Genomic DNA, 27,710 nt, shown 5'->3' with positions numbered 1-27,710 from the left:
TGTTTTTATATCAATGAATTTGGTAGGTTGCTTATGTTTCCCAATCTTGGAGAAGTGGCCTTATGTAGAAGACATCCTGTGTTGCCCAGCAGCACACTCCCTTCTGGTCACTAGAGCTATAGGCTCTAGGGGTGCTATCCATGTGGGCTGTGTGGGTCTTTCTGTTTTAGTTGGATGACTACTATGGGCGTGTTGGTAGGTATGGCTGGCCCATGGTGTAGTTGGTTGCCAGGAAAGCCTTGTGCAGAGAGGTTGACAGCTGCTGACGGTTGAGGCCAGGTCATGGCACATCCAGGGGAGTCTTGGTCCTGGCCCATTGGTGGGCAGGGCCAGGTCATGACAAGGCTGGCTGTGGAGCCCATGGGTTCTGGGGGCTAGTGCTGGCCCACTGGTTTGTGGAGTCATGTCCTGGGGTGCCTGGCTGCGGGGCCAGTGTTCTTGGAGCTAGTGTCAGCCTGAAGGTGGATGGGGCTATGGCACAGAGAAGGGGTCCTGGGGCTGGTGTCAGCCTGCTAGTGGTTGGTGCTGGTTCCTGAAACAGCTGGCTGTGTGGTCCAGGGAGTCCCAGAGCAGGTCTTGGCCTTCCAGTGAGTGGGGCCATGGCCCAGGGAAACCCAGAGTGGTACTAGCCTGCTGATTGTAGGCCAGGTCTTCACACAGCTGGCTGCAGTGGTCCTGGGGTTTGTATCTGCCAATTGGTGGGTGTGGCTAGGGCTCAGGGTTTCTCAGTGCTGGTGCCCACCCTCTAGTGTGTGAAGTCAGGTCCTGGGGCTAGTATCAGCCCACTGGTGGGTGGAGCCAGGTCCAGAAATCTCTGGCTGTGAGCCTGTAGGAATCCTGGTACTATTTCCAGTTCACCAGTGCATGAGATTGGGTCTTGGACCCTCTGGTGGGCAGGGTCAGGTCTCAGGGCAGCTGGAGGTTCAGGGGGTCTTAGAGCACCTGGCCTGCTGGTTGGTGGGGCTGTGTCCCTGCTTGGCTAGCTGCTTGGCCTGGGGTGTGCTAGGACTGGTGCCAACCAGCTGGTATGTGGGGCCAGGTCCTGGCACTAATAAGCTAGAGGGAGGATTCCAAAGTGGTGTTCGCCAACACCAGTGTCGTCATGCTAATATGAGCCCACCAAAATGGCTGCTGCCAGTGCCTTGTCCCCAGCATGAGTCCCAATTGCCTCCTGCCTCTCTGGGAGACTCTCCAATGTCAGTAAGTGGGTCTGACCCAGGTTCCTTTCAAATTACTGTGTCTGCCCTGGGTCTTGGAGCATGTAAGATTTTGTGTAAGCCCTTTAAGAGTGGTCTCTCTTTCCCACAACCCTCTAGCTCTCCCCAAAGTAAGCCCCAATGACTTTCAAAGACAAATGTTCTGGGGGTTCTTCAACCTGGTGCAGTATCCCCGGGCTGGGGAGCCCAATGTGAGGATTGGACCCTTGCTCCTTGGGAAGAACCTCTGAAATTGTAATTATCTTCATGTTTCTGAGTCATCTATCTATGGGCATGGGTCTTGACTATACTGCATCTCTGCTCTTCCTACCCATCGTGTTGTGGTTTCTTCTTTATATCTTTAGTTTGTAGAAGATCTTTTTTGCTAGTCTTCAGGTTGTTCTCATCAATAGTTTCTCTGTAAATACTTGTAATTTTGGTGTGCCTATGGGAGGGGGTGAATTCAGGGTCTTCCTACTCTGCCATCTTTGCCAAACTCCAAAAGTCATTGATTTGATGAAGTCCAAACTACCTATTTTTTCCCCCATTTTTGCTCCAGCACTGCTCCCCTTTGGGGCAAAAGTGCCAATACTGAGGGGGGGAGAGCACACACTTAGAGGGAATGGAACCAACTTGAACTGGACCCTGAGGGTTTCTGCTCCAGTACCTTTGGACCTGATCCCACCCTGATAGGGCACTATTGTCCACTCAGCATAGGAGAAGCCCTGGCTCACACCCAGCTCTGGCTTCAGTCCCTCTGCCTCTAGCCCCATTGACCACCTGGTGATAGCTGCCAACACACCCTGAGGTGACGTGATGAGATAAAACTAGTGGTCACTTCAGGTCCAGCTCTCAAACCAAAGCCACTGGGCACACAAGAATGTATAGGGACTTTCCCACACAAGACGCACATTTAACCTTGGGATAAGTAACTGTTTCACCTAATTTCATAGAGACAGAGAAAGTTAAGCAAAATGAAAAGACAGAGAAATTTGTTTCAAACAAAAGAACAACAAAAAAGAAACCCCTGAAAAAACAACTAATGAAACAGAGATGAATAATTTACCAGTTAAAGAGTTCAAAGCATTAGTAATAAGAATGCTAACTGGGGACCTCCCTGGTGGCACAGTGGATAAGACCCCATGCTCCCAAGGCAGGGGGTCTGGGTTCAATCCCTGGTCAGGGAACTAGACCCCACACGCATGCCACATCTAAGAGTTCTGACGTCACAACTAAGGAGCCTGTAAGCCGCAACTAAGGAGCCCACTTGCCACAAATAAGACCCAGCACAACCAAAAAAAAAAAAAAAAGAATGCTAACTGAACAAGGAAAAAGAATAGATGGACAGATGGACACAGTGACAATTTTAATAAGGAGCTAGAAAATATAAAAAAGAAGCAGTCAGAGCCAAAGAATACAATAACCAAAATGAAAAATACACTAGAAGGAATTAACAGCAAACCAGGTGATACAGAAGAATGGATAAGGGATCTGGAAGATAGAATAATGGAAATAATCCAGAACAGCAAAAAGAAAAACAAATTAAAAAAATAAGAACAGTAAAAGGGACCTCTGAGACAACAACAAGCGTACTAAAATTTGCATTATAAGAGTCCCAGAAGCAGAAAAGAGGGAGAAAATGGCCAAATATGTATTTGATAAAATTATGGTTGAAAATATCCTGAACCTGAAGAAGGAAACAGATACCCAGGTACAGGAAGCACAAAGAGTCTCAAATAAGTTGAACCCAAACAGACCCGCACAAAGACATATCATAATTAAAATGGCAAAATTTAAAGATAAAGAGAGAATTCTAAAGGCAGCAAGAAAAAAACAAAGAGGGGACTTCCCTGGAAGTCCAGTGGTTAAGACTCCATGCTTCCACTGCAAGGCGTATGGGTGCAAACCCTGGTCAGGGAACTAGGATCCTACATGCCACACAGCATGGCCAGAGAGAGAGAGAGAAACAAAGAGTCACATAAAAGGAAACCCCTGCAATGCTATCAGCTGATTTTTCTTCAGTAACTTTGCAGGCTAGAAGGGAGTAGCAAGATACACTTAAAGTACTGAAAGGAAAAAACCTACAACCTAGAATACTCTACCCAGCAAGATTATCATTCAAAATGAAAGGAGAGATAAAGAACTCAGACAAGCAAAAACTAAAAGATTCATCAATATTAGACTGATTCTAAAAGAAATGTTAAAAGATCTCCTCTAAGTGGAAAAGAGAAGGCTGATATAAGAAGTAAGAATTCATAGAAAAGGAGAAATCTCTGCAGTAAAAACAAATATACAGTAAAGGCTGTGGATCAACCACTTAAATAAGCTAGTATGAAGATTAAAAGAACTTAAATGACTATCAGTTTAAAACAAGTAGATCTAGTTAGCAGTCAACATATATAAACTCCATGGTAACCACAAACCCAAAACCTACAAAACACAAAAGCTAAGGAGAAAGGAACACAAGTATACCATAAAGAAAATCATCAAACCAAAAGAAGAAGAAAAGAACAGAGAAGAACTACAAAAACAACCAGAAAACAAGGAACAAATGGCAATAAGTACATACTAATCAATAATCATTTTAATAAAATAATGATTTAAACCTCAATGGACTAAGGCTTCAGTCAAAAAACATGTTATCTGATTGGATAAAAAAACAAGACCCATCTATATGATGCTTACAAGAGACTCACTTAAGATCAAAAGACATACAGGACTGAAAGTGAAGGGACAGAAAGATATTTCATGCAAATGGAGACAACAAGAGAGCTGGGGTAGCAATACTCATATCAGACAAAATATACCTGAAAACAAAGTCTATAACAAAAGACAAAGGAAGGCATTATATAATGATAAAGGGTTCGATACAAGAAGAGGATATAACACTGGTTAACATATATGCACCTAATATAGGAACACCTAAATAAATAAAGCAAATCTCAACAGTCATAAAAGGAAAAATTTACAGTCATACAATAATAGTAGGGCACTTTAACATCCCAGTTACATCAATGGACAGATCTTCCAGAGAGGAAATTAATATGGAAACAGTGGTCTTAAATGACACATTAGACCAACTGAACTTAATAGATATCTACAGGACACTACATCTCAAAATAGCAGAATACACATTCTTTTAAGTGCACATGGAATGTATTCCAGGATAGATCACATGCTAGGCCACAAAACAGATCTCAACAAATTTAAGAGAACAGAAATTATATCAAGCATTTTTTCCTGACCACATGGTATGAAACTAGAAATTACAGGAAGAAAAATGGGAAAAACACAAACACATGGAGACTAAACAACATGCTACTAAAAAAACAATGAATCAATGAAGAAATCAAAGAGGAAATCAGAAAATACCTCAAGACAAATGAAAATAAAAAGACAACTTAGGAATTCCCTGGCGGTCCAGTGGTTAGGACTCCACGCTTTCACTGCAGGGGGCACGGGTTTGATCCCTGGTTGGGGAACTAAGATCCCACAAGCCATGTGGTATGGCACACACACAAAAAAAAGACAACTTTCCAAAATCTATGGGAGGAGCAAAAAGAGTTTTAAGAGGGAAATTTATAGTGATATAGGCTTACCTCAAGAAACAAGAAAAATCTCAAATAAAAAACCTAACCTACCTCTAAAGGAATTAGAAAAAAAAAAACCCAAAGTCAGCAGGAGGAGAGAAATGATAAAGATCAAAGAGGAAATACATAAAACAGAGAGAAAAAACAATAGAAAAAAAATCAAGCAAGGGTTGATTTTTTGAAAATATAAACAAAATTGATAAGCCTTTAGCCAGGCTCATCAAGAAGAAAAGAAAGGTGACCCAAATAAAATAAGTAATAGGGCTTTCCTGGTGGTGCAGTGGTAGAGAATCTGCCTGCCAATGCAGGGGACACAGGTTCAATCCCTGGTCTGGCAAGATCCCACATGCCGTGGAGCAGCTAAGCCCATGCACTACAACTACTGAGCCTGCATTCTAGAGCCCATGAGCCACAACTACTGAGCCCACGTGTCACAACTACTGAAGCCCACATGGCTAGAGCCTGTGCACTGTAACAATAGAAGCTACCACAATGAGAAGCCTGCACACCACAACGAAGAGTAGCCCCCGCTCGTCGCAACTAGAGAAAGTCATGCGCAGCAACGAAGACCCAACACAGCCAAAAATAAATAAATTTATTTAAAAAATTAAGTAATAGAAGAAGAGAAATTACAACTGATATCACAGAGACACAAAAATATCATAAGAGAACACTACAAACAGTTATATGTCAAAAAATTGGACAACACAGAAGAAATGGATAAATTTCTAGAAACTTACAATCTTCCAAGACTGAATCAGGAAGAAACAGACAATCTGAACAGACTGATCACTAATTGTGAAATTGAATTAGTAATTTAAAAAACTCTCCTAAACAAAAGTCCAAGACTGTGCAGCTTTAAAGGGAAATTCTACCAAACATATGAAGAAAAGCTAATAACTATCCTTCTCAAACTATTCCAAAAAATTGAAAAGGTGGGAACACTCCCAAATTCATTCTGTGAGGGCACCATTACCCTGACACCAAAATCAGAAAAAGACATTACAAAAAAATTTACAGGTCAATATCACTGAGGAATATAGACACAAAAATCCTCAACATAATATTAGCAACTGAATTTAACAATGTATAAAAAGGATCAAACACCATGATTAAAAGCAATTTATTCCAGGGATGCAAGGATGGTTCAGTATCTGCAAATCAATCAGTCTGATATGCCACATCAACAAAAGGAAGGATAAAAATCACGTGATCATCTCAATGGAAGCATAAAAAGCATTTAATAAAATTCAACATCCATTCATGGTAAAAACTTTTACCAGAGTTGGCACAGAAGGAAATATCTCAACATAATAAAGGCCATTTATGACAAACTCACAGCTAATATCAAACTCCGTGGTGAAAAGCTGAAACCTTTTCCTCTAAGATCAGGAACAAGAGAAGGATGCTCACTCTCCCTACTTTTATTCAACATTGTACTGGAAGTCCTTGCCACGAAAGTCAGAAAAGAAAAAGAAATAAAAGGCATCCACACTGAAAGGGAAGAAGTAAAACTGCTACTGTTTGCTGATGATATGATACTTTACTTAGAATACACTAAAGTCTCCACCAAAAAACTATTAAAACTAAGAAATAAATTTGTAAAGTTGCAGGTTTCAAGATTAATATACAGAAATTTGTTGCATTTCCATACACATAATGAAATATCAGAAAGAGAATTTAAGAAAACAATACCATTTACAATTGCATCAAAAATAACAAAATACTTGAGAATAAATTTAACCAAGGAGGTTAAAGGCCTAGAGTCTGAAAATGATAAGACAGTGATGAAGGAAATTGAAGACAATACAAATAAATGGAAAGATACCACATGTTCAAGGATTAGAAGAATTAATATAGTTAAAATGTTCATACTATGGCAAGCAATCTACAAATTTAATGCAACCCCTATCAAAATACCCATGACATTTTTCACAGAACTAGAACAAATAATCCTAAAATTTACTAAAATTAATAAACTATTAATAGAATAAACGTCAAAATCTAAATGATCATCTCATTAGATGCAAAAAGCTATTGACAAAGTTCAGTACCCCCTGACGAGGAAAATGCAATAAACTATGACTAGAAGAGAATTTCCTCGACCTGAAAAAAGGCATCATTAAAAAGCTCAGAGGTAACAACATACTTCACAGCGAGCCTGAACACCTTCTCTGTAAGATCAGAAACAAGACAAAGATGTCTGCTCTAACCAGTTCTATTTAACATTGTAAGGGAAGTGCTACCAGGGAAATTAGGCAAGAATATGAAATAAAAGCATTTCAGATTTCATAGGATATATACACATAACTCCTCAGGCAGACACACAAAATCATACGGATGTTGTCATGGCACATACAGGAGGACACACGCAGACACAGACCCAAAATCCTCAGAGTCAATGGCTCAGACACACAGATGCTCCCATAGACACATGGATCTCAAGCCCTCTGCACTCCTCCCCAGTTTTCTTTCTCTGTTTAGGACTAATCACAATCAGATATGCTATAATTTTACTTAGGTATCTTCTTTCTTCTCTATTAGAATGTCAGCTTTTAAGCACACAGGGATATTTCTTTGGCTTTGTTCACCACACCACCTACTAGTAGGGCACTCACGCTTCTATAATCACTTCCAGAAAAGCACCGGTCACAGTGTGACCGTTCCTCACTTTACTTTCCCATTGGAAGCTCAGTGAGGGCGACAAAGGTTTCTGTGTTCTCACTCGGCCTCCATGTCCTCTGGGAGGTCTCCTCCGTATGGTATCCATCACCCCCCAGGTCTCACCTGCCCACTGAGGTCGCTCCGGTCCGCCTCACAGGCCGTCCCCACCGAGCCCTTGATCGCTGTCCCCTACTTGAACTTCCACTGATGGGGAGAGAGGCGGCCTCCAGACCTCGGACCCCAGGTTTCCCAGCCACACAGAGAGCACTTTCTGGGACCCTGGAAAGCACTGAAAGCTGTTGCAAGAGCAGGTGGGGACATGGTTCCGCCCATTTCTCCCTCTTGAGAAACCTGGAGCTTGTCCTCCGATTAAGGAGGAGGCACCACCTCCTGCGCCTGTGCACTTCAGGGATCCCGGGCGTTTCCTGCATCTTATTTGGAGACAGTGTCGTGTTGCATTCTAGAGTTCTGGGAAGCAAAGGGGCCCCAGAGGCGGAGGGTCTGGCTGAGATCACCATTTCCCACAGGCCACGGGTCAGGAGTTCTGCAGAGATTTTCCTGCACCAGGAAAGGGTAGACACCAGCCGCAGCAGCAGAGGGCCAACTCTCTGTGGAGGCAGACACTGAGGTGAGGAAGCCGCGCGTGGTCGGTGCATACGCTGCCGAAAGCACGGGGTAGTATGTGCCAGAGAACAAAGAGAGGGTGGTTTGCTGACAGTGGGATCTGCCTGAGTGATTACTAGACTTAGGGCAAGGCAGGGTGTCCCTTTATGACATTATTGTTTTGAGACTATTGTGGAACCATGCTTGTTGGTGCAACGCTGTTGCTTATGTGACAATGGGGAATATTGTGTCTGAGGGCGCTGAGCCTCATGACATGGGTTCTGGGTTTTGTCACTGCTTCACCTCACAGTCACCTGGAGTTACAACAAAGAAAACTGCCGGAGTGAGACAGTGTTGCATTTAAACGTGTTTACTGGTAAGAAGGCACAGAGTATGCTAGAGATGGGAAATATAAGCTGGAAATGGTCTCAAGACCGGCTCTGGGAACACGTGATGTTGATGCCCAAGGATTAGATTAGGACACACCCAGCCATTTTCCACTTGGGGAGGTCTGTTACATGCACCTTTGTGTCAGGCCACAGCATTGCCGAGATATGACCCGAGAAACCTGGAGTCAACTCAGAGGTGGACTCCGAAAGCTCTATTACTTTCTCACCAGTTATGTGAATGACAGCGAGAGCAGATGTAGCCCTGGAGCGATTTTCCTAAATCAGATTTGGTACCAAGAAAAGTCCTGTTGTGGCCCATTCCTTTCCTAGTCCTTCCATTCTTCTGAAGAAGGATCCCAGAGGGTAGAAGAAATTGTGGAACATGTAAAAATCATGGTTTCGGAGAGTTTAACATTCTCCTAGCATGTGAAAGCATTTTTGTTGCTTTCTATTAGTTATTAAGTAGTATACACTGTTGGGGCCAAAATGTGCCTCAATTTATATTGATTAATTTGGATTTTTTTTTTTTTTGGCCACACCATGCAGCATGCGGATCTTCCCCAGCCAGGGATCGAACCTGTGCCCCCTGCATTGGGAGCAGGGAGTCTTAACCACTGGACCACCAGGGAAGTCCTAATTTGAATTAAAGTTACTTAAGAAATGGATAGGGGCCTCCCGGGTGGCACAGTGGTTAAGAATCTGCTTGCCAATGCCGGGGACACGGGTTCGGAGCCCTGGTCTGGGAAGATCCCGCATGCCGCGGAGCAACTAAGCCCATGTGCCACAACTACTTAGCCTGCGCTCTAGAGCCCGCAAGCCACAACTACTGAGCCCACATGCCACGACTACTGAAGCTTGTGGGCCTAGAGCCCGTGCTGCGCAACGAGAAGCCACCACAATGAGAAGCCTGCACACCACAACAAAGAGTAGCCCCCACTTGCGCACAACCGGCCCCCATGCACAGCAACGAAGACCCAACGCAGCCAGAAATAAAAAAATAATTAATTAATTAAAAAAAAAGAAAAAAGAAATGGATAACGCAAGAGGGATACTCTGACTCTTCCTGAAAGCAGGAAAGAAATCTCTTACGTGAAGGGTCCACTGCTTGCATATGGAGGTAGCAGGATACCCTTATGACCGAAGATAGAGAATTCTGGTGAAGAAGCCTATAGAAATGAACCCTGTTACTTCTTTAATTCACTACCCCAAGCCCAAACTCTGTTTAGATTCTTCACTAATTGGGCACCCAAAACCTAAGTTTCTTTGTCCTGTCAATTCCACACAAGTTTATTATTTCTTTGTCTAAAAAGTACAAAAGCTGCCTGCTTTGGCTACTTCTTAGGTCCCATTTCTATGGGACTTCCATGCGCATGAATTAAAATGTTTTCTTTTCTCATGTTAATCTGTCTGCTATCAATTTTATTATTAGTTTAGCCACAAGAACTCAACACAGGTAGAGGGAGAAATTTCCCCCTCCTAACAATATATATACTATGTTAAGTGTAGTTGTTAGTTTTCACAAATGTATAGTTATACCACCATCAAGATGGAGGACACTGTCACCCCAAAAGAACTCTCCTGTTTGTACTGAACCCTTCCCACCCTTAACCACTGATCTGTTTTAGCTTCCTATATCATTGCCTCTTCCAGAATGTCATACAAATTGACCAGCATATTGCCTTGAGTCTTAATGGAAAATTTGACTTTGTATCTGTAAAACTGCATATTGATACAAACTTTGTGTTCTTCTGAGTTTGCGATTTTTGCCATTGCCCAGAAGAGTGGCACACATTATGCTTTCAAAACTGGGAGATTTCATTGTTATCAGCTATATGAATTAAGTTAAGACCCCATGCTTAACTTTCTTCATTTGTATGTGGGAGGAATGATGGGGACAGATCAAATGAGATATTAATAATTGTAAAGTCACATGTCAACACTGCTAAGAAAGCATAAATTAGTACTGAAAAATAAGGGGAGCAAGTTTGAACTTCCACCGCTGTCTAATGAAACCAAACTGTCACCTTTTACCCTACCTTCCATAACATGTGAAAATGTAAACACGGATATGATCCCTGAAAACAGAAAAAAAATGAGCTTTGAGGGCTTTGTGCATAAACCTCCCAGCTACTCCTCTTATAAGAAGGCATAGAAAATATCCTAGTTTGAGGACGTCAAATATACCTCTTTTCCCACTCCATTCAGATATTACTCAAAATGATACCTCTGATTGCAGCTTACCTCATTTACTCCTTGGATAATTGCCCTCTAAACAGCCATAGCTATTTTTGGTGTTTCAACGAGGAAATCATATTGGACTTGCACAGATATCACTCTACTCATAGGAAAACTAATGATGAGCTACAGCTGTGCAGATGACCTTTACTCAAACCCAAAGGAACTCGAAAGTTTCATGGGGTACAAATTGTGTCCGTCGGTCTAAGTAGCAGCAAAATGATAATGCCAAATCAAAAGGCAATTTCAATTCCCTTCAAATGCTAATCAGAAACATAAGTACTATGAAAACTGATAGCCAAAAGCAAAGGGGAAACTCACATCCCAGATACCCATGTCCAAACTCATGATCAAACAGCACATGCACTAAAACTTTTAACCATGGCTAAAATGAAGATGAACCATGTCTATACCAACCACTGCTGCTAATCCCAAGAACGCAGGACTGAAGTATTGTTTACATCCACATCCAAGCAGTTCCTCAGTATCTTAAGATGTTAGATGGAAAAATGATCAGTGGCGACATCCTCACTCACTGAGGCCACTACCCTCCATAAAAAAGATATACAGCATACCCTCCCTTCCCTATCATCTCGCCTGTCATCCTTTCCTTTCCTTTCACACACTTATATTCTTTTATAAAAGCAAAGGTTTCTTATTTAACCATCTCTCTTTTCCTACAAAAATATAAGCACCCAGAAGTTCAAGAACTTCTTTTATACTTCCACATCCAGAGCCTAGAGTGCCTGGAAATTTTTGCTAAACTGTATATGTTTTCAGTCTACACTGCCTGGCATATGAGGAATGTTGAAAAATTAGCATCAAGAGATTAGTCTCTGAGCAAGAAGGTTTCACTGGACCAGGTATCCTGACTTTTTCCTTTGCTTGGTTTGTGTTCTCTAAAAAAGAGAGAAAAGTTGTAAGCCTCACTTGACTCATAAAGGAGATAACAAAAGAAAATCTAATTTGCTAAGGAGTTTGTCATTACAAATATATATTGTAAGTGTGTACTTCTTTTAAAATCATCCAGCACACTGCAGGAAATATTTCAGTATTTAGACAAGAAAGGCAAAACCTGTTTCAGATGACTGGGAGCTGGCCTCACACTCCCCACAAGGCCTAGATATATCCTGTTGAAGAGAAAAATGTGACACCATCCATCATCAGACAAAGCTACTCTGTGACCATGATGGATCAAAATGAAAACAAAGACAAAATGAAAACCGTATCTCTATAAATAATAAAAGAGAACAGATTCTAAAGTTTTTGTTTTGTTTTTTGTTTTTTCTGGCCACACCAGAAAAACAGGATCTTAGTTGCAGCTTGCAGGATCTTAGTTCCCCAACCAGGGACTGAACCGGGGCCCTCGGCAGTGAAAGTGCGGAGTCATAACCACTGGACTGCCAGGGAATTCCCTAAAGATTTTAAATGACCCAAATTCCCCTCTTCTCACTAATGATTGGTACTTCTTAAAAATTAACTTCAGGGCTTCCCTGGTGGCACAGTGGTTGAGAGTCTGCCTGCCGGTGCAGGGGACATGGGTTCGTGCCCTGTTCCGGGAAGATCCCACATGCCGCGGAGCGGCTGGGCCCGTGAGCCACGGCCACTGAGCCTGCGCGTCCGGAGCCTGTGCTCTGCAATGGGAGAGGCCACAACAGTGAGAGGCCCGCGTACCGCAAAAAAGAAAAAAAAAAATTAACTTCAACATCATGCCATTCTTTCTGCCTTGTTAGATAATAACTATTATGATTACCCATGACAGAATTTGGCTCACTTCCTCACAGCATCCAATGTAGAATAATGTCTTGCTTCCTTGAATAGCAATCAAATCATCTAACACAAGTCAAAATCCAATAGGAAGTCCTCAAGTGCACCGTTACTGTTACACCCCACATTTTGTGGTCATTCCTAGTATGAGAACTCATTACACCCCTCCTTCTCCTTGACAACAGACGTGATCATGGTGGTCTTGGCAAAACGGGACAGAAAACACCATGATTTAAGTGCTTGGTGTTATGAATGAATAAGAAACTAGTCTCACGACAGAAATTATAAGTATAAAAGAATAAAAAATAAAAAGTGCCTGAGGTAAAAATACCTGCCCTTGTATGCACAATAATATTGACTCAATGTATAATGATTAGGTGGAGAAAATTACAAGTTGATCTGAAATTCTATAATTACAATGGGATATTTAATATACCCTCTCAGGAAATGAAAAACACAGTTATTTCCTAGCAGATGAGTGCTTGTTAAACAGCTAATAAAATATTTCTAAGAAAAAGCTACAAAAGCACTCATTACAGAAATTAATGCACATGCTTTGAATCATATACAATCAAAGAGAACTGAAAACATATTCAGGGATTACACTCAGATGTGAGTAAAAGGAAACACTGAGAATCTGCCCGATATGAGGAAGGTGCTGATTCTACACGGAAGGACTGGGTCTGAGCAGTCACTGCACAGTGAAGAACAGGAACAAACTCACAGGTAGTTCTTTTGGACTGCAACACAAAGGGGAATCAGGAGCACAAAGTCAACAGCAGTATTAACAGACCAAGGTGTTATTACAAATTAGAGCTTATATGAATACAGTCTAGAGAACAGTGTTCAGAGGATATTCTCAACCACGACAGTCTAAATTTCTTGCCAGGTGGACACAGTGGGCTTGCAGGAAAATCCAAACTGTGCTGAATCTTCTAGGTTGAACTTTGGAAAACACTGTGGAAGCCTACAGCTCTGATCAAATGGAAGTCAAACAGTCTGGTGGTTTTGAGGATATTCTCTTTTTTTCCAGTTTTATTGAGAAATAATTGACATACAGCAGTGTATAAATTTAAAGAGTACAGTATGATTTAACTTATATACATCATGAAAGGATTATCACAATAAGGTTAGTGAACATCCTTCACTTCATATAGATACAAACTTTTAAAGAAATAGAAAGAATTATTTTCCTTTTGATGAGAACTCTTAGGGTTTACTCTAACGACTTTCTCATGTTGTACATTACATCCCTAGTACTAATTATTTTATAACAGAAAGTATGTACCTTTTGACTGCCTTCCTTCAATTTCCCCTTCCCCCCACACCTTGCCTCTGGTAATCAGAAATCTGATCTCTTTATGAGTTTGTTTTTGAAATATAAATGACCTACAACACTGTTAGTTCCTGTTATACAACATGGTGTTTCGATATTCCTATACATTTCAATATGATCACTAATATAAGTTTAGTTACAATCTCTCACCATACAAAGATATAATTATTGACTATATTTCCCACACCTTAAACTTCATACCTGTGACTCATTTTGCAACTCTAAGTTTGCACCTCTTAGTCTCCCTCACCTATTTCTTTCCTCCCCTACCTCTTCTTCCTCTGCCAACTACGTGTTTGACACAGTATCTGTAACTCTGTTTCTGTTTTGCTATGTTTGTTCGTTTGTTTTTTAGATTCCAAAAGTAAGTGAAATTATACAGTATTTGTCTTTCTCTGTCAGACTTATTTCACTTAGGATAATACCTTCTAGGCCCATGCACAATGTTGCAAATGGCAAAATTTCATTCTTTTTTATGGTTAATATTCCATGATATATTATAATATAAATATATACAATAATATATATATATATGGATTAGATTGGTCCTTTTGGGACTGTAATTCCTGAACCTGGATGTCTGTTCCCTTACCAGGTTATGGAAGTTCTTGGCTATTATGTCTTCAAATATGTCTTCTGCCCATTTTCTCTCCTTTCTTTCTGGGACTCCTATAATGAGAATGTTAGTATGCTTCTTGTTGTCTCAGAAGTCTCAAACTGTCATTTAAAAAAAATTCTTTTTCCTTATTTTCTGTTCAGATTGAGTGATTTCCACTACTCTGTCTTCCAGTTGCTGATTCATTCCTCTGTATCATCTAATCTACTACTGATTCTTTCTAGTGTATTTAAAAGTATCGCTTATTGTATTCTTCAACTGTTTGGTTCTTTGTATTTTTTAAATTTTTGTTAAAAATGACTAATTTCTCACTCTGTTCACCCATTCTTCTCCCAAGTTCTTTGAGCATCTTTATGATCATTACCTTGAACAAGCAGATTGCTTATTTCTGCTTCCTTAGTTCTACTTCTGGGGTTTTATCTTGTTCCTTGTTTGGAACATATTCCTGTCACCTCACTTTGCCTAATTTGCTTTTTAAATTTCTATGTATTTGGCACATTGCTTGTTTCCAGACGTTGGAGAAGTGGCCTTTTGTAGGAGACGTCCTATGTGTGCCAGCAGTGCTCTCTCCTCTGGACACCAGAGGTATATGCTCTAGGTGTGCCCCCTATGTGGGTCCTTCTCGTGCAGCGGGCTGACTAGGTGTGGCTGCCCCTTGGTCCAGTTGGTTGCCAGGTCCTGCCTTGTGGGGAGGTTGCTGACTGTTGGTAGGTAGGGTCAGGACATGAGGTGGCTGGCTATAGAGCCCCAGGGGGTCCGAGGGCCAGTGCTGGCCCACTGGTGGGTGGAGCTAGTTTCCAGGGTGGGAGGTCATGGGCCTGGGACCCCCAAATCTGTCAGCCTGGTGGTGACTGGGGCCAAATCCCAGGGTGGCTGGCTGAAGGGTCCAAGGTGTCTTAGAGTTGGTAGGTGGGGCTGAGGCCCAGGGGGTCCTGGGGTTAATGCCAGCTCACTGGTGGGTGGAGCCAGATCCTGAGGTCTTTGGCTGCAGTAAGCTGGGGGTCTCAGAGTTGGTGTCAGCCCACTGGTGAGCAGGGCTTATTTCTGTCACAGACGGCTACAAGGTCTGGGGTGTCCCAAAGCTGGTACTGGCCCACTGGTGGATGGGGCTGGATCCTGGTGTAGGCCCACTGGTATATTGGGTTGGGCCCCAACAGCTGGCTGTGGGGCCTCAGGGGTCCCAGAACCAGTGCCAGGGCAACTGGGGGCTCAATGTGTCTTAAGGCAGCTGGCCATATGGTGGGTGGGGCTGCATCCCCACCTGGCTAGCTGCTTGGCCTGAGGTATCCCAATACTGGTGCCAACAGGCTGGTGGGTAGTGCAGGTCTCTTGTGCTGATAAGCTAGAAGGACAATTCCAAAACCACACTTGTCAGCACCAGTAACCTTGTGGACAGCCCCAAAAGGGCTGTCACAGTGTCTATGTCCCGAGAGTAAACACCAGTCGCCTCCTGCTTTTCCAGCAGTCTCTCCAAGATCAGCAGGTGGGTCAAACCTAGGCTCCTTTCAAATTACTGCTTTTGCCCTGGATTTTGGAGCACATGAGATGTTATGTGCATCCCTGAAGAGTGGAGTCTCTATTTCCTACAGCCCTCTGAGTATCCTGAAAGTAAGCCCTGCTGGTCTTCAAAGCCAAATGTTCTGGGGGCTTGTCTTTCCAGTGCAGGGCCCTTAGGCTGGGGAGCAAGATGTGGGGTTTGGACCCCCTTGCTCCTTGGGACAACTTCTGCAATTGTAATTATCCTCCTGTTTGTGGGTAATGGGTCTTGACTAACATTTCTCCACACTTCCTACTGGTCTCGTTGTGGGTCCTTCTTCCTATCTTTACATGTAGAAGATCTTTTCTGCTAGTGTTCAGGTCTTTCTCATCAATAGTTGCTTGGTAAACAGTTGTAATTTTGATGTGCCCATGGGAGGAGGTGAGCTCAGGGTCTTCCTACTCCACCATCTTGGACTCTCTTCAGTTTTGAGAATATTCCTGACTGGCAGAGCAAAAAATGAGGAAAATGAGCTGGAAGCAAGTGTCTGCAAAGGCCCTATGCTTCTTGTGTGTCTCTTTCCATACAAGTGGCTCCAAAATCTACCTAATCCTATTTCACATCTGCATTTCAAGTTACCTGTAAATTAGGCTTTGGTGAATTCTAACATGGGGCCATAAAAGCAACAGAGTCTAGAAAATGTAATTCACAACATTACTCACATTGACGTAACAGAGTCAAAAAGGGTCCTCTCCAACTCTAAATTTTATTGTCCTCTCACAGGTCTCTCTCTTTTTTTTTTTCAGTACGTGGGCCTCTCACTGCCGTGGCCTCTCCCGTCGCGGAGCACAGACCCCGAACATGCAGGCCCAGTGGCCATTGCTCATGGGCCCAGCCGCTCCATGGCATGTGGGACCCTCCTGGACCGGGGCACGAATCTGTGTCCCCTGCATCGGCAGGTGGACCCTCAACCACTGCGCCACCAGGGAAGCCCTCACAGGTCTCTCTTAATGCAAATTCCATAGCCCAAATCTCAGCCAGAAGGAATGACAAATAACAAAGGACAAAAGATGAAAACAATAATTCACATGAGAGTATATGATGAACTTTGCATACTTACAAATATATGCCAACTCATTGTTAGCAAAGAAATGGAATAAAGCTCTTCAGGCCAATGAAAAGTTAGTTTTCTCTTAAGAAGTAAAGGTGGAATATGTATATAATGTATAAGGGATGTTGAGTACTTGCTGCAGGAGGCCAGTACAATAAACAAACAAGTACCAAAGTGTCATTTTTCAGTGTTCTCTTATTTGCAGAAGAGTATTATATAAAAATTAACCCCACTTACATATTAGAAATGCACTTCAATTCACCCATGGATCAAAGAGTCTTCAAAATAAAAACAAAAATTTTACTGAGTAAAGGATAAAATTACCTATTAAACTTAGGAACAATTGCCTAAAGAGTACCTACAGAATTATCTTACCTCAATATTTACTTGCAAAAGTAAGTACTACTCCATACTACAGATAATAACTTTAAGAATGTGCCACTGATAAAGACAATATATGTTTAAAGTTTATAACACTTCTTCCATACTGTAACTTTGAGTATTCTACATGAATTAATTTGTACCAGGCTTACCCATATTACTTACATTAACATGAGTTTTTTCCAGTGCAGTTTTCACATGACTACAAAAATATTTGTTTCAACTGAATAGTTTGCTTTACTTTTCAGTTACTTGGTATCTATCCAGTGTACATTCTCACATGGTTTTGTAAGGATGTAGGGCAAATGAAGGTTTTCATATATTGTTTATATTTAACAGAATTCTCTCTAGAGTGAGTTCTTTCCCAAGAAAATGGGACTGAAAACCTCCCCAATTCCTCATGCTTACATGGTGTGCACCATCTTGTGTCCTTAAAATGTTGTGTGATAAAGGCTTTCCAATATTCCTTACGTTCAGTTTCTGGTAAGAGTTCTTTCACATATTTGAACATAATAGGAATTGCTGAGGGCTTTACCATACAGTTTGCATTCACAGGGTTTCTCTCCAGTGTGAATTCTTTTTTTGTATTCAGAATGAACTGGGACAACTGAAGGATCTCCTACATTCCTGACATTCATAGGCCTACTTTCCATTATGAGTGTTTTCATGGTTTTGAACAGAACTGGGACAATCGAAGGCTTTCCTATAATTTTCACATTCGTGTGGTTTCTCTCCAGTGTGAGTTCTTTCATGATTTCATAATGAACTGAAAAAAATCGAAGGCCTTCCCACATTCCTTACACTATTAGGTCCATCTCCAGTGTCCTTCACCACATGTCTTGAAAATTTAGTGACAGAACTGAAGGCTTTCCCAAGCGCTACTCTCCAATGTGAGTTCTTTCATGGTTTCGTAAAGAACGGAGATGACTGAAGGCTTTACTACAATTCTTACATTCATACGGTTTCTCTCCAGTGTGAGTTCTTTCATGGTTTCGTAATGAACTGGGACAATCGAAGGCTTTCCCACATTTCTTACATGTGTAAGGTCCAACTCCAGTGTGTTTTATCATGTGTAAACGAAATTTTGAGAGAAAAATGAATGCTTTCCCACATTCCTTACATCCATAGGGTTTCTCTCCACTATGAGTTCTTTCATTACTTCGAAGGGAACTGAGATAGCTGACGGCTTTACCACATTGTTTACATTGATAGGGTTTCTCCCCAGTATGACTTCTTTCATGTTTTTGAAGGAAACTGGGATAACTGAAGGCTTTACCACATTCCTTACATGCATGAGGTTTCTCTCCAGTATGAGTTCTTTCATGTCTTCGAAGGGACCTAGGAGTACTGAAGGCTTTACAACATTCCTTACATTCACAGGGCTTTTCTACACTGTGAATCCTTTCATGACTTCGAAAGTAATTGGGACAATCAACGACTTTCCCACACTCCTTATATTTATAAGGTCCATCTCCAGTGTGCTTCATCACGTGTCTTTGAAATTTGATGAGAGAACTGAAGGCTTTCTCACATTCTTTACATTCATAAGGTTTCTCTCCATCATGATTTCTTTCATGTTTTCGACAGGAATATGGACAACTGAAGGCTTTACCACATTTTTTACATTCATAAGGCTTTTCTCCACTGTGTTTCCTTTCATGGCTTTGAAAGGATCTGGGACAACTGAAGGCTTTACCACATTGCCTACACTCATAGGGTTTCTCTCCACTATGACTTTTTTCATGTCTGCGAATGCAAGTGGGCCAATTGAAAGTTTTCCCACATTGTTTACATTTATAAGGCTTCTCGCCTGTGTGAGTCCTTACATGTATTTGAAATGAACTGGGAGTAATGAATGCTTTCTTACATTCCTTACATTTATAAGGTCCATCTCCAGAGTGACTTATCATGTGTGCCCGAAGGCTTGAGAGAAAAATAAAACCTTTTCCACAATCCTTACATTCATAGGGTTTCTCTCCAGTATGATTTCTTTCATGTTTTCGAAGAGAACTGGAATAACTGAATGCTTTACTACATCTTTTACATTCATAGAATTTCTTTCCATTGTGATTTCTTTCATGGTTTTGTAATCCTACACGGGAAATAAAAGCTTTATCACATTGCTTACATTCATAGGGTTTCTCTCCTGTGTGAATCCTTTCATGTGTTTGAAAAGTTCGACGATATCTAAAGGCTTTTCCACATTGTTTACATTGATAGGGTTTCTCTCCCATGTGGGTTTTTTCATGTATTTGTAGTGCACTTAGAAAAGTAAAGACTTTCCCACATTCCTTACATTTATAAGGAGCATCTCCAGTGTGTGTTATCATGTGTCTCCGAAAGGTTGTGAGCCACTTAAAGGGTTTCCCACATTCCTTACATTTATAAGGAGTATCTCCAGTGTGCGTTATCATGTGTCTTTGAAAGGTTGTAAGCCACATAAAGGACTTCCCACATTCTTTACATTCATAGGGCTTTTCTCCTGTATGAATCCTTTTATGTGTTTGAAAGGATGTGCGAAAACGAAAAGCTTTCCCACATTCCTTACATTTATAGTTCTCCTGTCCACTGTGTTTTCTTTCATGTTTTTCAAAACACTGAAGATAACTGAAGGCTTTACCACATTCCTTACATTTATATGGCTTCTCTTCATATTTCTGATACTCATACAGTTTGTGCCCACTATGACGGTTGATATGCCTATTAAGGGATGAATGATGCATAAAGACTTTTCCACATGCACTGCATTCATGTAGTTTCACTCCAGTAGTTTTCTTCTTCAGACTGAGTTTTGGAATAAGGCTGAAGTTTCCTGCACATTGACTACCCTCTTTACTTTCACAGAGTCTCTCTACAACATGACTTCTGTAAAAAATGAGAATTGCGTTAGTAATGATTTCTTTACCAACAATTTAATATTTATTAGTAGGATATTTGAACTACATTTTTATGATCTATAGCAAAAGTGTAGGTTATCTCCCTTCCCTGAATTGTTTTTGATTGAATATAAGAAATGCCCTGCAAGAAGACTTCACTCTTGGAATTATCAAAACACTGATATTCACATATAGGGCTTGTTAATACTGTTTCCAAGAGAACTATTTTCCAAACACTTAGTATCTATGTCACATATTAGAAAGTATTTGGGGGAAAGTTTTTCTGAGAATAAATATATGTCAAGCAGGCATTATGTGTTTAGGTCCCTTCTTTTAAAATTTCATCACATACCAGGACCCTCATATAAGGCACTACTTTCTGTTGTGAGTGTGACTTACCTTAGTTTTCTCCCCTGGTTTTTGTACTGATCTTCAATGTCACGATCCTCCCATTTTTTCCCTAAATTGCAGATGCAGAAAAACGAATCCAAAATATTAGAAATTATGAAATAATTATTAGATTCTATATTCATTGTTGGCTGTGACCAGGCCTAGTTTATATACCAACATCCTTCCTTCCACATAGGACATCTTGGAAGACCATCAATGAGCAAGAAACATTTGTTCCCTAATTGACAAAGTAAAGGAAAGCTGTCACCCTTACCTACTGAGGCCAGGTTTCTGAAGGTTTCCCGCATCACATCTCTGTAGAGTTTCTTCTGTGAAGGATTCAGTAAAGCCCACTCCTCCAGGGTGAAATTCACAGCCACATCTTCAATGGCTACCGAGTCCTAAAATACCCCAAATATGTGTATAGCAGGATGAATGACACTGACAGGACTAGACATCTATACACCATCTTTGTTTTGTTTTGTGTTTATTTTTGGCTGCTTTGGGTCTTCCTCTAGTTGCAGCAAGCAGGGACTACTCTTCATTGCAGCGTGCAGGCTTCCCATTGTGGTGGCTTCTCTTGTTGCAGAGCACAGGCTCTAGGCGTGCGGGCTTCAGTAGTCGTGGCACACGGGCTCTAGAGCGCAGGCTCAGTAGTTGTGGCACACGGGCTTAGTTGCTCCGTGGCATGTGGGATCTTCCTGGGCCAGGGATCGAACCCATGTCCCCTGAATTGGCAGGCAGTTTCTTAACTGCTGTGCCACAGGGAAGCCATATACACTATTTATATGAAGGTTATGTATGATTCTGTCATATCCAAACATTTATTCTATGACTTGATCATCAGGAACTTACTCTGTCTCTACTTCCTCACAAATTTAGCGGCATAATGAACATGGAAATATTTACTCTGATCACATTACATCTCATTTCTCACTAACAGCAGGGTTCAGAACATGTTGGGAAGTGACAGACATGATATACAAATGAAACGAATGTTACCATTTTAAGACCATCAATACCTTTTGAGGAAAAACTCTTTCATCTCCTTCCTTTTTACATACCATTTTTAGCACTTATGAGGCAGAGGGTCAAATCTGCACAAACTTTTATGAATAAGAACATAGTGCTGAACTGGAAGCTTTTTCTTCTATTCCCATCACCAAACAAGAGTCCAAGAAAACTGTAAAATATTTAATAGGATCCAGCTGGCCAATTTGGCCATAAAGTAATCCAGGCCTTTATAAGTAGTCAGATGTAGGTGACAAAAAAAAAATATTCTTGTGGGGAAATAGTGCTGTTAACTTGTGTAATATTTACCACAGATTCAGTTTTTCCTTTCTCTTTGTTTGATCTGATGCACTAGAAAGTTAACTGGCACTTATAGTTAATTGGCGCAGACAGTAGGAAGATAGCATGAAAACACAGACCACAAAATTCCTATAGTCATGTACCTCAGGGCTGCTTAAGAGGCATACGTAGCCACACAGAGTGAGACAATATGCCAGAAGATCTCTTTATGGCAGATCTAGAACACAGTGCCCTGTGCCTTTCTAACCTTGAGGAACAGATTAAGGGTTGTAGATTGCAAGTGCATTCACTGAAAATCACAAGGGTTTGATGGTGAATCTGCCCAAAAGTATGAAATACACAAAGGATTCAACAGTGCTTTCCTCCTAAAGAAAATAAAATCTCCATTTTCAAATTGCAGGAGAAAGTTATTTCCTGACCAGCCACTCTAGAGGCTGCCCTGCCAACTTCTCTAATTTCCAAGCTCCAACAAGGTTTACAGGAACATTATAGTTTGACCCCTGGGGATAGGAATCCCTTTGCTGATGACAGCACACATTGCCAATAGTGTATGAAAGGTTTTATTACCTAAATAATTGAGGTATCTGAGGAAAGTAAGGCAGGCCTCTCCAGAGCTTTCAGGAAATGGCTTCACAAGCAAGGAAAGGTAATTGGACTTTTAAAAACTGAAGTTAGGGGCTGGGTTAGGATGAGGGTTCACACACAAGAGCAGGATCTTAGGAGGATTGAATTTCTTGCCACTGCCAATGGAAGAAGGACTAAGGTTTTCTGATCACTTTGTATAGATGTGGGTAAAAGTGTAAAGAGAATGAATGAGGTTTTAAAGCAGTCAGCAATCATCAAAAATTGAAGACAGAGACTTACAGGTTCTAATCTGGCATTTAAGGAGCTTAGAAGTCATCATTCCTGGCCTCAAAGGAAAAAAATGAAAAAAACTTGAACAAGTCTTCTTAGACCCATCAGAGCATTGAGGTCACAGGCAAAACACTCTCTCTAAAACTGGGAAAGAAGAAATAAAGATGGCATGTAAAAATAAGCACCAGGGACTTCCCTGGTGGTCCAGTGGTTAACACTTCGCCTTCCAATGTAGGGGGCGCAGGTTTGATCCCTGGTTGGGGAGCTAAGATTCCATATGCCTCGTGGCCAAAAAACCAAAACATAAAAATAGAAATAATATCATAACAAAATCCAATAAAGACTTTTAAAAATGTCCACATCAAAAAAAAGTAATAATAATAAAAAATACCAAATACTCTGTTCTTAACAAGGCCTGTACTGAAAACAATATATTTCACCAGAGGCTAACACAAAGTCAAAAATACAAAAACAAAACAAACAAGACAGAACACATTATCCATGAACTGTACAGCAATGACAGGTTTAAAATACACAAAATGGGAATATCTGAAAAAAGAAAGGATACACAGAAAGGAACAGAAAAAATGAAGTAATAATCATTGAGATTTTCCTAAAATTAATCATAAATGGCATGCTGTAGATCCAAAAAGCTTAAAGAACACTAAACGTCAAAAATGCATACCAAGGGCTTCCCTAGTGGTGCAGTGGTTGAGAGTCCGCCTGCCTATGCAGTGGACACGGGTTCGTGCCCCGGTCCAGGAAGATCCCACATGCCGCAGAGCAGCTAGGCCTGTAAGCCATGGCCTCTGAGACTGCACGTCCGGAGCCTGTGCGTCCAGAGCCTGTGCTCCGCAAGGGGAGAGGCCACAACAGTGAGAGGCCTGCGTACTGCAAAAAAAAAAAAAAAAAAATGCATACCAAGTATATCATATTCTAACTAGAGAAAAATCAAAGAGAAAGAGAATATAGTGAAAAAAAGCCAGAGGGGAAACCCACCTTACTTATAGAGAAAAACGATTAGAATTAAATCAGACTTCTTTTCAGAAACCATGCAAGCCTGAAGAGAGTAGAGTGAAATATTTAAATTTTTGAAAGAAAAAACTACTCTTCTACTTTTCAAAACTAAAACCTGGTCCGCAGAAAATATTAATTATAATAAAATTGATTGACATCTAGTCAAGATAACAGAGAAGAGAAGGCAAAACAGAAATAATATCAGAAATGAAAGGAGGGGGGAAATGAACATAAAAAGATTTGATACAATTCAACATCCATTTATGGTAACAAACTAATAATAGAAGGGAACTCTCTGTCCTTGAGAAAAATATCTACAGGACACCTGCAGCTAACATCATATTAGATACAACACCCAAAACAAACAAACAAACCATGAAAGGAAAAAATGATGTCTCACTTTATTAAAAGGAAAATTCCTGTGCTGGGAAAGTGTTAAGACAATGAAAAGACAAGTCACAGACTAGGAGAATGTCTTTGTAACACACATATCTGATAAACGACTGGTATCCAGAATATACATAGAATTCTTGGGGACTTCCCTGGTGGTGCAGTGGATAAGGCTATGTGCTCCCAATGCAGGGGGGCCCGAGTTCGATCCCTGGCAGGGCACTAGATCCCAAATGCATGCCACAATTAAGAGTTTGCATGCCACAACTAAGGAGCCCATGTACTGCAACTAAGGAGCCCTGGAGCCACAACTAAGAAGTCCTGGAGCCACAACTAAGAAACCCATGTGCTGCAACTAAGGAGCCTGCAAGCTGCAACTCAGACCCAGTGCAACCAAATAAATAAATAATTTTTTAAAAACCCCAAAACAAAATATATATATATAATTCTTAAAACTCAACAGTAAGAAGACAAACAACTCAATTAAAAATGGGAAAAAGATCTGAACAGACACCACACCAAACAAGATATACAGATGGGAAATAAGCAACATGAAAACATGCTCAACAAATGTCTTTGGGAAATTACAAAAAAAACCAACAATGATATGTCACTACACACTTATTAAATGGCTAAATTCAGAACACCAGATATTAGTGAAGATGTTGAAGCTGCTGGTAATCCTCATTCCTTGGTGGTGGGAATGAAATTTGGTATGCCTACATTGGAAGATAAGAATTTTCCATCAATACTTAATATACTCTTATACATATAGTAAGATCCAGCAATCACATTCCTTGGTAGAGACCTAAATTAGTGGAAACCTTAAGTACACACAAAAGCCTACACATGAATGTTTCTAGGTGTTTTATTCATAATGGGCAAGAGTTAGAGTTAAGCATGATGTCCTTCAAGAGTCGAATGGATAAAAAATCAGTGTCATTCCCACTGTAATAAGACGAAATATTGTTCAGTGAAAAAATGAAATAAGGTATCAAACCATGAAAACACATGAAGGAATCTTAAAAGTACATTGCTAAGTGAAAGAAGCCAATCTGACAAGGTAACACAAGATTCCAAGTATTTGACATTCCGGAAAAGACATTATTATGAGCCAGAAAAAGATCTTTGGTTCTGAAGGATTTGGGGGTTGAAGGGAGAGATGAATGAATAGATGAAGCATAAGGGACTTTGAGGGAACTGATACTACTCTACAGGATAGAGAAATGATGGATACGTTTCAATAAACATTTACCAAAACCCATAGATCCTATAACACAAAGAGTCATTGATAATAAAAACTGTGGACTTTAATGCATCACTATTGGTTCAGTAATTGTTATAAATGTACTGTGGTAATACAAGATGTATAAAACAGTGCAAACTGTGTGGATGCAGAGGGGTTATGTGGGAACTACTACGGAAAAGAATTACAGGACCACAATATTCAAGAGATAAAGGAATCCAAAGGAAAGAAAAGCAAATATTTGAATCAGCTGAGATAAGCACACTGCTTCCCTACTGTTCAAAACGAAAATCCACATTCAGAAAGTTACATTCTTAAAATTGTGGTCCAGACACTCCCAACAGAGATAGAACCCCTAGAAGTGAGTCAGTCCCTGGTGAAGAAGGGTAGGGACCCAAAATAAACTCTGGAAGCTGCACATACTCTTCTCTTGCCTGGCCACGTGTGAGCCCTTCCTTTCCCAGTCTTCCATTCTCACAAGTGAGGAATTTCTCAGCAGGTTCCGACCCAAATGAACTCCCAAATTCATAAACCCTTTGTCAAGGAGACAGAACACCAACCTCCATAGACTTTCCTATGCACAAATTACACTGAATGCGCCAACATTATGGATGCAACACTTAGGCATACATCTGCACCTGAAGAAACCACTATTACAACTGCAGAAAGAAATCACCGAGTCTCCTCCACTTACCCAGGTGCACTTGAACCCATCTTTCCAGGGCTCTGCACCTTCTCTCAGCATAAAGGCTCCTTCTGTAGTGGGTGTGAGCAGGTGAGAAAACCTACAAGGAGAGGTTCCCCAGGAAGAACCAATTGGCCTTCACTTCTACCTCTCCGTGCACGCTCAGAGAGGGCCTTGGTTTGGCTCACCCACCACAGGCCATACTCAACACTGGAGTTACTTGGCACCACTATTACATTTTAATGACACAAACACACTGACCAATCCAGCAAATTCACTCAGACTCAGTGTTTATGTGGAAAGGAGGAAAGAAAGCTGGAACGTACTTTACTAGTTCAACCAGAAAATCCCAAATATATATTCCTTTCAGCAAAGAAGATGTCAGTTAATTATTATTTCATGGCAAGACTTGTTTTGTAATTAATTAATCATACTTGAACACTTCTGGTCTGCAAGTCTAAACCCTGGAATTTCATTTGAAATCATCCAAAAGTAATGAACAGCCCTCTGAAACAACTACAGTCAGGGTAAGAGGGAGTGAAACCAGTATCTTAAGTGAAATGCAATAGTGGAACCTTTCTTTTCACCCCTGAAATTCACCTTTTTTTTGCCTCTTTGGAAATGTTTTATGCTATCTTTCGAGCCTATTGATTAAATAAAAATGTATTTACCCCTACTGAAAACGAACACTTAAATAAAGCAATAAATCTTTTCAGGTCAACAAAAGCAGGGAGGGGCAAGGCTGACAGAACAGATCACCCAGGAAAGTTTCAAGAAGGAACCTCCAACCAAAGGATTTTCCGTAGGATGTCCGGGCCCAGGAAAGATCCTGGGACGAGAGGCACAAGGATTTCATACAACATAGTTCCAGGCGGTCATTCTCGGCTTTCCTTTCATGTAAAATACACACAAAAAAATAAAGCTTTCAAAATCAGCCCATCCGTGGCTCTACTTAAGAAGGATAAACAATTAAAATATTGAGGCCATTTGAAATGTACCAAGGCGGACAAACAGTAGAATATGTTGTGAATCAGAGAGAGGAAACTGGCGTTTGGGAATGTGAAAGGGATTTGTAAATTTAGGGATTTATCGCCAACCCTAGGAAGAGCTACGCTGGTAAAACAGGGTTGTGGATTTGAGACCCCGCTCCCCCCAAATTTGAAAAACTCAAGAGAAAACGTGTCGCGCTGGGAAGAAAGGAGGGAATGGGGACCTCACACACCACAGCTCCTCCCACGCATATAGCCCAGACCCCGAGTCTAAAGACCCTCCCGCGGTCACCGCACAACCTGGGGGAGACGCGGGACTGCGGGCGCAGAGCTGCGCAGAGAGGCTCCGGGGTCAGGGCCGACGTCGCCGCGCACCAAGGGACGTGACAGGACGCCCGGGGTCCCGGCTGCCGGCCCCGCCCCGCCCCCACGCTGCGAGCTGGAGCGGACTGAGGTCCGAGCGGCGCCCCGGGTGGACTCGGGCCAGCGGACTCCGAAGTTGACCGCGGGGAGGCCCGGGTCCCGCCACGGCCGCTTCCGGCCGGTTCCCACCAGCCCCTCCTTTCCGTCTCCACATCCAGGGAAG

The 27,710-nt window shown here is 41.4% G+C and overlaps 1 protein-coding gene across 2 annotated transcripts in view; it reads right to left on the bottom strand.

Annotated features, from left to right (window-relative positions):
* Positions 1–10,042: 10,042 nt before the first annotated feature.
* LOC111166770 (uncharacterized) overlaps positions 10,043–27,710 on the bottom strand; it is a 40,683-nt gene continuing 23,015 nt past the window's right edge. Inside the window, exons 1-4 of one of the 2 annotated variants that reach the window (XR_016391485.1) lie at positions 20,906–27,700; positions 20,641–20,701; positions 17,531–20,230; positions 10,043–16,377 (exon numbers count right to left, since the gene is read on the bottom strand). Coding sequence is in view for 1 of the 2 variants with exons in the window: in XM_022558814.3 (XP_022414522.2) it covers positions 18,244–20,230; positions 20,641–20,701; positions 20,906–21,032 (2,175 nt within the window). In the remaining variant the exon portion in view is untranslated. Of the gene's footprint in view, positions 16,378–16,951; positions 20,231–20,640; positions 20,702–20,905; positions 27,701–27,710 lie in introns of those variants that run through there. The other variant, XM_022558814.3, reaches the window with a different exon arrangement.

Source organism: Delphinapterus leucas, unplaced genomic scaffold (genome assembly GCF_059928025.1).
Source record: "Delphinapterus leucas isolate spDelLeu-1000000601 "Yukka" unplaced genomic scaffold, BTC_Dleu_Yukka2 spDelLeu_asBTCV2_sq25, whole genome shotgun sequence".
Taxonomy (NCBI): Eukaryota; Metazoa; Chordata; class Mammalia; order Artiodactyla; family Monodontidae; genus Delphinapterus; species Delphinapterus leucas.
Note: the sequence above shows the minus strand (reverse complement) of the source record. Positions and strands in the feature narration are given on the sequence as shown.